General features: G+C 47.9%; 1 protein-coding gene across 1 annotated transcript in view; it reads left to right on the top strand.

The window, feature by feature from the left end:
- LOC311102827 (kinectin-like) overlaps nt 1–16,179 on the top strand; it is a 43,889-nt gene that overhangs the window by 24,886 nt on the left and 2,824 nt on the right. The window contains exons 20-32 of the mRNA XM_084144257.1: nt 4,682–4,779; nt 4,870–4,969; nt 5,071–5,111; nt 5,237–5,327; nt 9,019–9,108; nt 9,349–9,474; nt 9,557–9,646; nt 9,745–9,837; nt 10,128–10,196; nt 10,312–10,395; nt 15,244–15,327; nt 15,557–15,646; nt 15,940–16,050. Of these exons, the coding sequence (XP_084000383.1) occupies nt 4,682–4,779; nt 4,870–4,969; nt 5,071–5,111; nt 5,237–5,327; nt 9,019–9,108; nt 9,349–9,474; nt 9,557–9,646; nt 9,745–9,837; nt 10,128–10,196; nt 10,312–10,395; nt 15,244–15,327; nt 15,557–15,646; nt 15,940–16,050 (1,167 nt within the window). The remainder of the gene's footprint in view (nt 1–4,681; nt 4,780–4,869; nt 4,970–5,070; nt 5,112–5,236; nt 5,328–9,018; nt 9,109–9,348; nt 9,475–9,556; nt 9,647–9,744; nt 9,838–10,127; nt 10,197–10,311; nt 10,396–15,243; nt 15,328–15,556; nt 15,647–15,939; nt 16,051–16,179) is intronic.

Here is a 16,179-nt window from a genome sequence, read left to right as displayed (position 1 = left end):
CTCCTCCCTCTCTCGCTCTCCTCCTTTTCTCTCTCCTTCTCTCTCTCCTCCTTCTGTCTCTCTCTCCTCCCCTCTCTTTCTCTCCCCCCTTCTCTTCCTCTCTCTCTTCTCGCTCTTTGCTCCTTCTCTCTCCCCTTCTCTTCCTCTCTCCTCTCTCTCCTCATGTCTCTCTCCTCCCGTCTCTCTCCTCCCTCTCTCGCTCTCCTCCCTAGCTTTCTCCTCCCTCGCTCTCTCCCCTCACTCTCTCCTCCTTCTCTCACTCTCCCTCCTCATTCTCTCTCTCCTTCTCTTCCTCTCTCTCCTACTCCTTTCTCTCTTCCCCTCTTTTCTCTCTTCCCCTCTTCTGTCTATCTCTCCTCCCTCTGTCTCCTCTTTCTTTCTCTCCTTCTCTCTTGTCTCCTCGCTCTCTCGCCTCCTCCTTCTCGCTCTTTCGCCTCCTTCTCGCTCTCTCGCCTCCTCCTTCTCGCTCTCTCCTCTCCTCCTTTTCTCTCTCCTCGCTCTCTCCTCTCTCCTCTCGCTCTCTCCCTCTCTCTCCTCTCGCTCTCTCTCTCTCTCCTCTCGCTCTCCTCCTTTTCTCTCTCTTCCTCTCTCTCCTTCTCTCTCCTCCTTCTGTCTCCTTTTCTCTCTCCCCTTCTCTTCCGTCTCCTTTTCTCGCTCTCCTCTCTCGCTCTCCCCCCTCGCTCTCTCCCCCCTCGCTCTCTCCCCTTCTCTTCCTCTCTCTCCTCCTTATGTCTATCTCTCCTCCCCCTCGCTCTCTCCCCCCTCGCTCTCCTCTCCCCCCTCGCTCTCTCCCCTTCTCTTCCGCTCTCTCCTCCTTATGTCTATCTCTCCTCCCTCGCTCTCTCCCCTCGCTTTCTCTCCTCCTTCGCTCACTCCTCCTGTCTCTTTCTCTCTCTGCCTCTCCTCTCTCTCCCCTTCTCTTCCTCTCTCCTCTCTCTCCCCTTCTCTTCCTCTCTCCTCCTTCTCTTCCTCTCTCCTCCCTCGCTCTCCTCCCTCTCGCTCTCCTCCCTCTCGCTCTCCTCCCTCTCCCTCTCTCTCCTCGCTCTCCCACCTCCTCGCTCTCTCCTCTCTCTCTTTCTCCTCTCTCTCTTTCTCCTCTCTCTCCTCCTCCTCGCTCTCCCCCTCCTCGCTCTCCCCCTCCTCGCTCTCCTCCCTCTCGCTCTCCTCCCTCTCGCTCTCCTCCCTCTCGCTCTCCTCCCTCTCGCTCTCCTCGCTCTCCTCCCTCTCGCGCTCCTCTCTCTCGCTCTCCTCGCTCTCCTCCCTCTCTCTCTCCTCCCTCTCCCTCTCTCTCCTCCCTCTCCCACCTCCTCGCTCTCTCACCTCCTCGCTCTCCCACCTCCTCGCTCTCTCACCTCCTCGCTCTCTCACCTCCTCGCTCTCTCACCTCCTCGCTCTCTCTCTCCTCTCTCTCTTTCTCCTCTCTCTCTCCTCCCTCTCTCTCCTCCTCCTCGCTCTCCTCCCTCTCGCTCTCCTCGCTCTCCTCCCTCTCGCTCTCCTCGCTCCTCCCTCTCCCTCTCTCTCCTCGCTCTCGCTCTCTCCTCGCTCTTTCTCCTCTCTCTCCTCCCTCTCTCTCCTCCTTCTCGCGCTCTCCTCGCTCGCTCTCTCTCCTCTCGCTCTCTCCTCCTTTTCTCTCTCCCTCGCTTCCTCTCTCTCCTCATGTCTATCTCTCCTCTCTCCTCCCTCTCTCGCTCTCCTCCTTTTCTCTCTCCTTCTCTCTCTCCTCCTTCTGTCTCTCTCTCCTCCCCTTCTCTTCCTCTCTCTCTTCTCGCTCTTTGCTCCTTCTCTCTCCCCTTCTCTTCCTCTCTCCTCTCTCTCCTCATGTCTCTCTCCTCCCGTCTCTCTCCTCCCTCGCTCTCCTCCCTAGCTTTCTCCTCCCTCGCTCTCTCCCCTCACTCTCTCCTCCTTCTCTCACTCTCCCTCCTCCTTCTCTCTCTCCTTCTCTTCCTCTCTCTCCTACTCCTTTCTCTCTTCCCCTCTTTTCTCTCTTCCCCTCTTCTGTCTATCTCTCCTCCCTCTGTCTCCTCTTTCTTTCTCTCCTTCTCTCTTGTCTCCTTCTCGCTCTCTCGCCTCCTCCTTCTCGCTCTTTCGCCTCCTCCTTCTCGCTCTCTCGCCTCCTCCTTCTCGCGCTCTCTCCTCTCCTCCTTTTCTCTCTCCTCGCTCTCTCCTTCTCTCTCCTCTCGCTCTCTCTCTCTCTCCTCTCGCTCTCCTCCTTTTCTCTCTCCTCTCGCTCTCTCTCTCTCTCTCCTCTCGCTCTCTCTCTCTCCTCTCGCTCTCTCCTCCTTTTCTCTCTCTTCCTCTCTCCTCCCTCTCCTCCTTCTCTCTCTCCTTCTGTCTCCTTTTCTCACTCCCCTTCTCTTCCGTCTCCTTTTCTCTCTCCCCTTCTCTTCCTCTCTCTCCTCTCTCGCTCTCCTCTCTCTCCTCTCTCGCTCTCCTCTCTCGCTCCCCTCCCCCTCGCTCTCTCCCCCCTCGCTCTCTCCCCTTCTCTTCCTCTATCTCCTCCTTATGTCTATCTCTCCTCCCCCTCGCTCTCTCCCCCCTCGCTCTCCTCTCCCCCTCGCTCTCTCCCCCCTCGCTCTCTCCCCTTCTCTTCCGCTCTCTCCTCCTTATGTCTATCTCTCCTCCCTCGCTCTCCTCCCTCGCTCTCTCCCCTCGCTCTCTCCCCTCGCTTTCTCTCCTCCTTCGCTCACTCCTCCTGTCTCTTTCTCTCTGCCTCTCTACTCTCTCCCCTTCTCTTCCTCTCTCCTCTCTCTCCCCTTCTCTTCCTCTCTCCTCCTTCTCTTCCTCTCTCCCTCCTCGCTCTCCTCCCTCTCGCTCACCTCCCTCTCGCTCTCCTCCCCCTCGCTCTCCCACCTCCTCGCTCTCTCCTCGCTCTCTCCTCTCTCTCTTTCTCCTCTCTCTCCTCCCTCTCTCTCTCCCCCTCCTCGCTCTCCTCCCTCTCGCTCTCCTCGCTCTCCTCTCTCTCGCTCTCCTCTCTCTCGCTCTCCTCGCTCTCCTCCCTCTCGCTCTCCTCCCTCTCGCTCTCCTCCCTCTCCCTCTCTCTCCTCCCTCTCTCTCCTCGCTCTCCCACCTCCTCGCTCTCTCCTCTCTCTCTTTCTCCTCTCTCTCCTCCTCCTCTCTCTCCTCCTTGCTCTCCCCCTCCTCACTCTCCCCCTCCTCACTCTCTCTCCTCCCTCTCGCTCTCCTCCCTCTCCCACCTCCTCGCTCTCTCCTCGCTCTCTTTCTCCTCTCTCTCCTCCTTCTCGCGCTCTCCTCACTCGCTCTCTCCTCTCGCTCTCTCCTCCTTTTCTCTCTCTTCCTCGCTTCCTCTCTCTCCTCATGTCTATCTCTCCTCTCTCCTCCCTCTCTCGCTCTCCTCCTTTTCTCTCTCCTTCTCTCTCTCCTCCTTCTGTCTCTCTCCTCCCCTCTCTTTCTCTCTCCTCTTTCTGACTCCTTTTCTCTCTCCCCTTCTCTTCCTCTCTCTCTTCTCGCTCTCTGCTCCTTCTCTCTCCCCTTCTCTTCCTCTCTCCTCTCTCTCCTCATGTCGCTCTCCTCCCTAGCTTTCTCCTCCCTCGCTCTCTCCCCTCGCTCTCTCCTCCTTCTCTCACTCCTTCTCCTCCTCCTCTCTCCTCCTTCTGTCTCCTTTTCTCTCTCTGCCTCTCCTCTCTCTCTCCTTCTCTACCTCTCTCTCTCCTCCTCCTTTCTCTCTTCCCCTCTTTTCTCTCTTCCCCTCTTCTGTCTCTCTCCTCCCTCTGTCTCTCTTCTTTCTCTCCTTCTCTCTTGTCTCCTCGCTCTCTCGCCTCCTCCTTCTCACTCTCCTCCCTCTCGCTCTCCTCCCTCTCCTCCCTCTCGCTCTCCTCCCTCTCGCTCTCCTCCCTCTCGCTCTCCTCCCTCTCGCTCTCCTCCCTCTCCCTCTCTCTCTCTTCCTTCTGTCTCTCTCTCCTCCCTCTCTCTCCGCCTCCTCTCTCCTCCTCTCTCCTCCTTCTGTTTCTCTCCTCCCGCTCTCTCTCCTCCTGTCTCTCTCCTCCTGCTCTCTCTCTCTCCTCTCTCTGCTCCGCTCTCTCTCCCCCTCCTGTCTCTCTCCCCTCCCTAACTCTCCTCCTCCTCTCTCTCGCCTCCTTCTCGCTCTCTCCTCTCTCTCTTCTCCTCTCTCCTTCTGTCTCGCTGTCCTCCTTCTCGCTCTCCTTCTCTCTCTCCCCCTTCTCTCTCTCCTCCCTCGCTCTTTCCTCCTCGCTCTCTTCCTCTCTCCTCTCCTGTCTCACCGTCTCCTCCTCCTCGCTCTCCCCCGTCTCTCTCTCCTCCTGCTCTCTCCCCCTTCTGTCTCTCTCCTCCTGTCCCGCTCTCGCTCTCCCCCCCGTCTCTCCTCCTTCTCTCCTCTCTCTCCACCCGCTCTCTCCTCTCTCTCTCTCCTCCCGCTATCTCTCCTCCTTCTCTCCTCTCTCTCTCCTCCCGCTCTCTCCTTCTCCTGTCGCTCTCCTCCCTCTCTCTCTCTCCTCCTCCGGTTTCTCTCTCTCTCTAAGCTGTATGTCAGCAACATCATCATATGGTACTCTGCATTTTGTTTTGTGATTTTTTTCAATCCCAGATTTGTAACAAATGTGAAAATAACATTTTAATAACATGTTACTCTTTTGGTTCTAGACTGTGCTGTGTTTCCCTGCTGGGTGTTTGATGTGACCCTATGTTGTATGTGTTGTCCCTGCAGTCTCTGGAGCAGCAGGTGGTGGGGCTGGAGCAGCTGAGACAGAAGGAGGCTGAGGACACCACCAGTGCCAGCAACCAGCTCCTAGAACTACAGACACAGTAAGCCTCCTGTCTATCCCTCCACTCTGTCCTACTCGATTACTGCATTGTACCCTGAGAAGTTAGACTAACACACAGTCTCTGTTGCAGGCTTGCTGCTAAGGACCAGGAGATCCAGACACTACAGAGTGAGTTGGAGGCGAGGGCCAAGGAGGTGAGCGACAAGGTGCAGGAGCTACAGCAGCAACAGGTGAGGGAATAGGTGAAAACAGTTCATTGGTCATCTGTACTGGAGAAGGAGAAAAATAATAAGAGTTAAGTAACTGACACACAACTTTTTTCTTGTTATAGCAAACCCACACAGAGGCCCCAAGCCCAGAACTGCTGACAGCGTGAGTCACTGCAATACTTCACAGAATTCCCTTCAGTATACAGTAGGTGTCCCTTGGCATGGGGCTACCCAGCAGCGTTGCGCTTGGTAGTGGTGGTAATGTATGTGTCGTGTTCTGTCCTCCAGATTGGCAGAGAAGGAGAAGCAGGTGTCTGATCTCCAGGGAGAGCTGGCTAAGCTGAGGGAGTCCCTGGAGCTTCACAGGAACAAGAACAACGTAGGTGTCCTGTCCTGTGCTGCAGACAGTCCTGCTGCTTCCCCAGCCCACACCCACACTACCTACCTCTCCAGTCTAGCCCTGAGATACATCTGCAGACCTCATCCTCTATGTGCTCTGCTAAACCAGGGGTTCCAAACCTCTCCTCGGGTACCCCTAGCCATTCTATGGATGTGAACTATTCCAGAGCTAGCACACCTGATTCAACTTGTCAACTAATTATCAAGCCCTTGACTAGGTGAATCAGATTAGTTAGTTCAGGGCTACAACAAAATTGCGAAATGTCTGGGGATCCCATAGGAAAGGTTTGAAAACCACTGCCCTAAACCACACCCCTCAGTGATGTCATCTACCCATGCATCTGCAGTCCTGTGCACCTCTGCTTCATCTGAACAATCTCCCTATACTAATTTTCCCAAGTGGTTAAGTTGCATTTTGTCTGACTATGAATGGAATTAATTAAGCTACTTGAAACTATTCAAGTCAATGATTGATCTACTATTACATTTTAGTTCTGTTAATTTGCAATTCCACGCTTATGTTGGCTTTCTACAATCAAACAGCACAGTTTTTAGGGCAGTCAGTCTACTCTGCTCTGTTCACAAGGAGTGCCTATTCCTGTATCTGCGTGTGAATGCTCCGGGGCATAACAACAGCCTTGTTTTACAGACCAAGACCTACCTTGTTGACTAGCTCTATATTATGTCATTTGGCTTTTCCTGTCTAGGCACATTTGACTTTTTTGGCAGTCAGCTCCAGCTCTCATTCTTCAGATTCTTTCAGTGTCTATCTCAAAGACCTCTACTGAGTGACTAGCTGTTTCACTGTTTGTTTTTGCCAATACAATTTAGTGGCCGATCCTTTTAAAGACTCAATGGTTAGATGGGCAACTCATGTTAAGCTGCGCTTGACACTTAGACTGGTTTACAGGTAAAGTGCAGTGAGGGAGGTCTTTAAACCTAGACTCAGAAACAGCATAGGACAGGACAGCTGTACAGAAAAGCAGAGTAGAGTAGAAAATAGTTTTAGCTAATGGTTCTCTGTTCATCCCTATATGAATTGTGTTTGTGGGTCACTGCATACTTTTCCCTGAGGCTGAACTGAAAGTGGTATCTCTCTGAAACTGACCAGGCGCTTCAGGTGGAAAAACTGGAGCGCTATGGAGGCTTTGGCAGCCACTGAGTCAATGCTTCAGGGGAAACTCTGCAAAGTTCTCAAGGTTCGGACCCTGCTTCCAGTCTGCTTCACTCTAGATTGAAAACCTGATTCATCCCCAAACAGCTATTGCCATAATCGACAAGTCAGATTACTCCATTATTCACACAGATACTGCTGCATACTCATTTCTCCCCTCTTTCTGCCCCTCTTTCTGCACTTTGGACCTGTATAATTGGCAGTCTGTCTCCATTAAGCTATTCCCCTCAGGAATTTCAGAAAGACTCAAATGAATTTTGTCAAATTTTAACACTGCTGTTCTTGAGTTCTGCTTGCTATTCCGCGCTAGAATTTGTTGAAGGACACAATTTGCTTTACTTATACAGTACAGCTATATATACCTACATAAATTCCAGTACAAAGTAAAGAAACTGGCATTTGAAAATGAGTGACTGACTCCAGATTTCATGTAGCTTGATGGTCATAATGAGTATGAGATCCATGATCTTTGATGCTCCTCTCACTTCCTGCCATGTGCTTCCCTCATTTCCTTTCCCCAATCCTGCATGTGTTCCATTATACTTTGTGATGTGTGTATATACTGTCATCAATACAGACATCAGCTGCTAGTGAAATTTTATTCCAAGATTTTCTAAAGAAATTTGATCCTGCAGAAATGCAGTTTGCACATATTCTGGACATCATTTTTAAATCAGTCAACATCATTATTTTGTATAAAATCATTTTTGAAAATTTGATAAAATAACAAGTGATACTATTGATCACATTCAGAAATCGTGCAGTTTGTGTACACCACCACCTTACTGCATTGACTTATATACTGAACAAAAATATAAACGCAGCATTCCACACTTTCACCGGTTTTACTGAGTTACAGTTCATATAAGGAAATCAGTCAATTGAAATAAATTCATTAGGCCCTAATCTATGGATTTCACATGAGAATGGGAATACAGATATGCATCTGTTGGTCACAGATACTGTACCTTAAAAAAAAAAAAGGTAGTGGATCAGAAAAACAGTCAGTATCTGGTGTGACCACCATTTTCCTCATGCAGTGTGACACATCTCCTTTGCATAGAGTTGATCAGGCTGTTGATTGTGGCCTGTTGAATGTTGTCCCACTGAGCGAAGTTGCTGGATATTGGCGGGAATTGTAACACGCTGTCGTACACTCCCTCAAAACTTTAGGTATCTGTGACATTGTATTGTGTGACAAAACTGCAGAAATGCTCACTAACAGGAATGTAAACACATTTGTGCAAATCATTTGAGAGAAATAAGCTTTTTGTGCTTATGGAACATTTCTGGGATCTTTTATTTCAGCTCATGAAATATGGGACCAACATTTTACATGTTGCGTTTATATTTTTGTTCAGTATAGAAACCAGACAGTAATATTGACACAAGCTCCTCTGCTATAGCTGCTGTTAATATCCACCCAGTTGTTTCCTAAGGTTTTTTCTAGTCCTTTTCATCAGTGAGAATATGATCTGCCATGACCCTTTGCTTAGCCATATGTATTTAGGGACCCACCATAGATCATAGACTAACATATTGCTCTCCTACTATAAACAGTTGTGGGTGTTCAGTATATTTTTGCCACAGCTCTAACACCTAGTGACTCCCTTCTCATGTCCATAAAGCAGACAGGGTACATAGTGAACTGATTTTCCCAGCAGCTGCCCTCGGCCATCTTGGTACAGTAAAAAATTGCCATATTTAAGCTGAGTGTTGGAGTTCCTGGACACCTGTTGTGTACGCTCAGGAAAATGCATGCTTATACACAATCCAAAGCATATGTCATAGCATAGATCCCTTTCCCCTTACAACACAAGGTGTTAATGAGAGTAGAGATGAATGTGCCAGCTGTCACTTACAGGATTCACTCCATCGGAGGGTAGATGTGTTATACGGGACATCTCTCCTCCTGAGAGTTTCAAGCCCTGTGCAGCTAGTATGATTAATGGTACCAACAATATGGGTTTTGTTTGGTGGTTCTTCATACTGGAAGCATGTGTGGTGCTCTATGGATGTCTGTCTCTGGGAAGAATGTTAGCTACTTGGGGGCATTACTGCAACGGAATGAACAAGAGTGAATATCATGTTCCTCCTTGAAAGGAGACAAAAAATAAACTTTGTGAACCTTTGGAGAGCAGGGCGAGGTCTAAAGCTTAATGAACTTGTCTCGTGGTTGTGTGTGGCTGCTGAACAGTGGGGGTGTATGAATACTTGCTTGAAGCACTCTAAATAATTGAGCCATTGAAAATGTTAGCTGTTTGTTACACTGGAGTGTCGTGGAGAGGGAGTTGAGCTTGTCACAGGCCATGCTCCTGTATGCACTCTGAGATGGGAGGAGTGAAACCAAGTGAGCAGAGAGGTAGTGATTTGAAGTGTTGGATGTTTGCCTGCACAGTCGTCATACAGGTTCCTGGAATGTGTGTGAGCCCTGAGTGCAGTCCATGTTGAATGTCCCCTTTTCTCTTTCTCTTCTCCTCCTCCCTCTCCTCCTCAGGAGAACCAGAAAGCCCTAGAGACAGCCCAGGCAGAGTGTCGAGATGTTTTGCACAGACTGCTTCCCAACGTGCCTCTGCCCACTGAACATGTAAGGTCTCGCATACTATGCCATTTAGCAAACACTTTTACCCAAAGCGACTTAGTCATGCATGCATACGTTTTACGTATGGGTGGTCCTGGGAATTGAACCTACTATACTGCCGTTGCAAGCGCCATGCTCTACCAACTGAGCTACAGAGGACCACATGATGTGATATTAAATTCTAAATGAATCTGTTCCACATGGTCTATAGTTGTGTAGCTTCACTACTGTAGTCTTCTGTCTCAGAACCACCAGGAGTGGCTGCAGAGGTTTGAGACTGCAGTGAAAGAGGCCCCAGCAGCAGAGCCCAGCCCTGCCCCTGATGCAGCACCTGAACCAGCTGCAGCTCCAGGGGGCTCAGAGGACACCAAGGTTTCCTTAAAGACTCATATGTTTTAAAATGTCTGAGTACTGCAGTGGAAAGAAGTGTAACCAGGGCTGTTCCTTTCACCAGATATTGGCTGATAAGCTGAAGGAATCGGAAGAGGCCCAGAAGGTTCTACAGAAAGATTGTGAGACGTACAAGAAAGTGTTGGCTGAGACGGTGAGGCGACGCTCTTTATCAGTGTTCTGTAGATAATGTTATAAAGGTGTCATGAGGAGACTGTGAAACTAACCTGTAATACCCTCTACTGTCCACAGGAGGGCATCCTGCAGCGCCTCCAGAGCTGTGTGGAGCAGGAGGAGTCTCGCTGGAAGGTGAAACTGAATCTGTCACAGACAGAGCTGAAAGAGGTGAACACTGAAGAACATTCAATCAAACTCCAATTGTATTTATATTGCCTTTTTAACAATATCAATGGTATGTGTGGTGCAGTGGAGGCTGGTGGGAGGAGCTATAGGAGGACGGGCTCATTGTAAGAATGGAATAAATGGGACAGTATCAAACATATGGAAACCACGTTTGACTCTGTTCCTTTTATTCCATTCCAGCCATTTACAATGAGCCTGTCCTCCTGTAGCTACTCCCACCAGCCTCCAATGGTGTGGTGCTTATGGTCACTCTCCTGCCCTTTCTTTCTTAGATGAGTATGAAAGTGGCAGCACTGGAGCAGGAGGTGGACAGACTGAGCGACGGTGGGGAGTTGGTCAACGTCAGTCCTTCAGTTGAACACTTTACATACCGCTCAGCAATTGTATTATTTTGACTCATTCAATTTAAGTGATTTTCATACATAGGTCAAAATTGGGTGTTTTGTACCTCCATAGTTGAGAAGAGACAAGCAGTACCTTGAGTCTGAGCTGGAGCGAGCAGAGCGCGAGAGCGCCACCTATGGAACGGAGGTCAGCGAGGTGAGCTGACTCGACTTCCTGTCATCTACCGGTCATACTCGGTCATGTCATAGTGGTTATCCATCTATGTAGTCATAGGGGCGGCAGGTAACCTAGCGGTTAAGAGCGTTGGACCAGTAACAAGGCACTTAACCCTAATTACTCTGGGTAAGCGCGTCTGCTAAATGACTCAAATGTAAATGTAGTCATTCCCCTCTGCATTGTTTGTGGGTGGCAGTGTACTTACTATATGTTTATGGAGCATGTCTCTGTTTACTGTTTGTGGTATCCACCATTGTGTTAGTACATGCAACAGTTGGACATTACATTCATACACACAACACACATTTTTCATTGTAGAATGCTCTGTTTTAGAGGGTTAACGAACTTCACACAGTAACTTACAGCACTTCATATTTATCCAGTTTTTCCTGTTAAATCAGTTGTTTCCCCTGGCCCCGGGTCCCACAGCCGCCCAGTTAAAAACATCTCACACTTAATTTCAGTTTAAAGATCAGTTGACTGAACTGCAGAGCAAACTTGATGGCTCTTATACAGAAGCAGTCAGGCAGAAAGAGGAGCTGAATTTGGTAAGCCTTGCTCACCAATATAGGTAGAGCTCCTATAACCTGTGCCTCCTCCCTACTTCACCACCACCACCCAACGTTATCTCTGGGGTCACCACCTGCCTGGAGAATACAGGGTTCTCAATGTCCTTTGGGTGTCATTCCATCTATCTACAACCTCTGGATACAGTAGTGATATAATCTTAAATGCAACAGGCTAAAGTGTTTTTATATGCATGTGTAAGGTGAGTTTTCTTTGCTTTTTAGGAGGCCGTTAGTTATATTCTTAGTTTAACAATAGACTGGAGTATTAGTATCATAGGTTATAGATGGACCTTCCATACTCGTGAGAGGACAGACTTAAAACACTACTGTTTCCATTCCGCACACTATCCACTATCCCCCTCTATCCACTATCCCCCTCAAACTCCACTCTGGACCTCGAAGCCAGTTCTACTGCGTTTTTTTCATGGTTCCCCTATTATCAGGGACTGATTTAGGTGGGTGCAATTATCAGGGAGAACAGAAAACCAGCAGGCTCCCGACCTCGTAGAGTAAGAGTTGAATATGCCTGCACTATCCCATCAAATCAAATGTTATTTGTCACATACACGTGTTTAGCAGATGTTATAGCGGGTGTAGCGAAATGCTTGTGCTTCTAGCTCTGACAGTGCAATAATATCTAACAAGTAGTATCTAACAATTTCACAACATATACCTAATACACACAGACTTCAGCCCTGCCCCTAGGAGCCTGTTTCAAACCGTCCTCGCCGTGCACTTCACCCCAGCTGCCGTTTGCCATTCTTTTTGTAGGTCACTTGATGTCATCCTACGGTTTTTGAGTGATATTTGAATGAGTTGGCCGTCATCCCGGTCAGTAGAGTCGTTTTCGCCCTCTGCCGGTCTGTAGCTTTGTTGTCCCAAATGTCTGCTGCTTGACCTTGTTCTTATGAACCGCCGTCTTTGACATTTTAAGGATGGAAGCAACCTGACGCTCACTGTATCCCTCTGCCAGTAAAGCCAGAATTGAACCCTTCTTTTCCTCACTCAAAACATTCCTTTTCAACTCTTTTGGCATGGTCAATAGTTATTTTTTGATTAATATTACTTTTGAGGTACTATTAGCACTGTTTTTGCCATCCAGCTGGTCCTATTGCAAGAGGATAGTGATGACCACAGCAGTGGTTTTTATACTTTTCCTCGTTAAATAAGATTTGGTTCATGTGATCACCTAATCAGTACCTAATTCAGTAGAATGAGGTGTGCCTGTGTTGGATTCAACAGACACTGGAATGGAATGGCTGTCATACATGTAGAGATGCTGATTTAAGACAAATTTGCAGTGGTCTCTTAATTTTTTCCAGAGCTGTATGGACAAGCAATGACAGAGCAGCATGGACTAAGATACAGTAGAATATTATAGAATAGAATGCAGTATATACATATGAGATGAGTAGTGCAAGATACAGTGGGGAGAACAAGTATTTGATACACTGCCGATTTTGCAGGTTTTCCTACTTACAAAGCATGTAGAGGTCTGTAATTTGTATCATAGGTACACTACAACTGTGAGAGACGGAATCTAAAACAAAAATCCAGAAAATCACATTGTATGATTTTTAAGTAATTAATTTGCATTGTATTGCATGACATAAGTATTTGATACATCAGAAAAGCAGAACTTAATATTTGGTACAGAAACCTTTGTTTGCAATTACAGAGATCATACGTTTCCTGTAGGTCTTGACCAGGTTTGCACACACTGCAGCAGGGATTTTGGCCCACTCCTCCATACAGACCTTCTCCAGATCCTTCAGGTTTCGGGGCTGTCGCTGGGCAATACGGACTTTCAGCTCCCTCCAAATATTTTCTATTGGTTTGAGGTCTGGAGACTGGCTAGGCCACTCCAGGACCTTGAGATGCTTCTTACGGAGCCACTCCTTAGTTGCCCTGGCTGTGTGTTTCGGGTTGTTGTCATGCTGGAAGACCCAGCCACAACCCATCTTCAATGCTCTTACTGAGGGAAGGAGGTTGTTGGCCAAGATCTCGCGATACATGGCCCCATTCATCCTCCCCTCAATACGGTGCAGTCGTCCTGTCCACTTTTGCAGTTTCCACCTCCATGCTTCACGGTTGGGATGGTGTTCTTGGGGTTGTACTCATCCTTCTTCCTCCAAACACGGCGAGTGGAGTTTAGACCAAAAAGCTCTATTTTTGTCTCATCAGACCACATGACCTTCTCCCATTCCTCCTCTGGATCATCCAGATGGTCATTGGCAAACTTCAGACGGGCCTGGACATACGCTGGCTTGAGCAGGGGGACCTTGCGTGCGCTGCAGGATTTTAATCCATGACGGCGTTGTGTGTTACTAATGGTTTTCTTTGAGACTGTGGTCCCAGCTCTCTTCAGGTCATTGACCAGGTCATTGACCAGGTCCTGCCGTGTAGTTCTGGGCTGATCCCTCACCTTCCTCATGAGCATTGATGCCCCACGAGGTGAGATCTTGCATGGAGCCCCAGACCGAGGGTGATTGACCGTCATCTTGAACTTCTTCAATTTTCTAATAATTGCGCCAACATTTGTTGCCTTCTCACCAAGCTGCTTGCCTATTGTCCTGTAGCCCATCCCAGCCTTGTGCAGGTCTACAATTTTATCCCTGATGTCCTTACACAGCTCTCTGGTCTTGGCCATTGTGGAGAGGTTGGAGTCTGTTTGATTGTGTGTGGACAGGTGTCTTTTATACAGGTAACGAGTTCAAACAGGTGCAGTTAATACAGGTAATGAGTGAAGAACAGGAGGGCTTCTTAAAGAAAAACGAACAGGTCTGTAAAGCTGGAATTCTTACTGGTTGGTAGGTGATCAAATACTTATGTCATGCAATAAAATGCAAATTAATTACTTAAAAATCATACAATGTGATTTTCTGGATTTTTGTTTTAGATTCCGTCTCTCACAGTTGAAGTGTACCTATTATATAAATTACAGACCTCTACATGCTTTGTAAGTAGGAAAACCTGCAAAATCGGCAGTGTATCAAATACTTGTTCTCCCCACTGTATGTAAACATTATCAAAGTGACTAGTGTTCCATTTCTTAAAGTGGCCAGTGATTTCAATAGGCAGCAGCAGCCTCTAATGTGCTAGTGATGGCTATTTAACAGTCTGATGGCCTTGAGATAAAAGCTGTTTTTCATTCTCTCGGTCCCAGCTTTGATGCACCTGTACTGACCTCGCCTTCTGGATGTTAGCGGGGTGAACAGGCAGTGGCTCGGGAGGTTGATGTCCTTGATCTTTTTGGCATTCCTGTGACATCGGGTGCTGTATGTGTCTTGCGTTCGGCAGACCGCACCACCCTCTGGAGAGCCCTGCGGTTGGCAGACCGCACCACCCTCTGGAGAGCCCTGCGGTTGCGGGCGGTGCAGTTGCCGTACCAGGCGGTGATACAGCCCGACAGGATGCTCTCAATTGTGCATCTGTAAAAGTTTGAGTGTTTTAGGTGCCAAGCCAAATTTCTTCAGCCTCCTGAGGTTGAAGAGGCTCTGTTGCGCCACTGTCTGCGTGGGTGGACCATTTCAGTTTGTCAGTGACGTGTACGCCAAGGAACTTGAAGCTTTCCACCTTCTCCACTGCGGTCCCGTCGATGTGGATAGGGGGGTGCACCCTCTGCTGTTTCCTGAAGTCCACGATCATCTCCTTTGTTTTGTTGATGTTGAGTGAGAGGTTATTTAAATTCAATATAACTACCCCTACTGGTCAATAAAACTACCCCTAGGTAAAGGCTTATAGTGGCTTGCTGCTACTCCTGCACAGGCCAATGAGTTTCTTCATGTCGGCCATCTTTGGGGATAAATGTTATGCCTTCAACTGCACGCACACTTTCATAATTTCATCATTCATATGCCTCCACACACAATTGAAACATTTTCAACGTCTGTCTCTTGTCTTGCCACCCTTCTGTCTGTGAATGCCTTCAAGGATACCTAAACATCTGATGGTTTTTCATTTGACAATGCATAATAAAAAATAAAAATAAATATTTGTCAGTGTCTAGCTAAGTATTATTATTGAATACCTAGTTTAGTAGATAACAAAGAGTTGTCATAAGTAGATATAGCTACATGTCTACCTCACCCACTCTAAAAACAGATGTTCGCTTTTTCTTGGTAGAAATATAAAAAATATATATAACCTCGTGTATATGCAAATTCCCCCCTCCAAACAGTTTGAGATCAGATTTCACCAGGAGTGGAACAGTCATTGTCATGTGTTGTGTCTCATCTCTGTTGGTGTTTGGTTGCAGCTGAAGACCCAGCTGACTGAGACTCTGTCTAAACTGGAGAGCGAGGAGAGTGAGAGGCAGAAGGTGGCTGGGGATCTCTATAAGGTAAGACAGCCCCTTGTCCCTCAGGATTGGACTACCTTAAGTTTGTTTGGATGTACATTGTTGTTAGAGAAACAGTTTGTCACCAGTCCCAAGTCTAGAATGAAACAACACTCTAGGAGCTAGATACACTCTGAACATTTGAATATGTGGATGTGTAGAACACACTTATATTACCTGAAATGTAAGCTTAAATGTTTCTTGTAATTTCCCCCACTCTGCTCCACCTCAGGCCCAGCAGTCTCTGGCCCTGATCCAGGAGGAGATCTGCAAAGAGACGGGCCAGGGTGACCTGATAAAGAACAGCAACCTCTCATCACACGTAAGACATACTGGAGAGGGAAGGGGAACTTGTCTGTGGCTGGGTGTAAAAATAAAATAACAACTTTTTTTGTTGTTGTTGGCAGTCACACATATTATCTAGGTAGTGTACATTCATGGTAAAAACAAAGGTAGCTACTAGTAGTTGTAGTATTGATAGTTGGTAGATGTAGTATTGTAGTTGTATATTAAATGTAACCAGTCTTTACCTAGGAGTAGTTTTATTGACCAGTAGGGGTAGTTATATTGAAAGTGACCAGAGGGTGGTAACTAACCTGTCACTATGTCCCTCAGGAGGAGATTGACAGGAAGGAGAAGAAGACGGCAGGCCTAAACCAAACTGTGAGGGAACTGCAGCAGCTGCTACAGGCTGTCAACCGGCAACTCACCAAGGGACAGGAGGCGGTACGACATTAGACAACACAGCCATCAAAAGAAGGCTTTCAAATATAGGAATCAATTTACAATAAATGGAGGGTATAACTGGCATGTAAGTCTTCATTGTAACTCTAACGAGGTATTGAACTGTGCTTT

The sequence above is a fragment of the Coregonus lavaretus genome, assembly GCF_964263955.1.
Source record: "Coregonus lavaretus genome assembly, chromosome: 27".
Taxonomy (NCBI): domain Eukaryota; kingdom Metazoa; phylum Chordata; class Actinopteri; order Salmoniformes; family Salmonidae; genus Coregonus; species Coregonus lavaretus.
The sequence above is the reverse complement of the archived record's forward strand: the minus strand, read 5'-3'. Positions and strand labels throughout refer to the sequence as shown.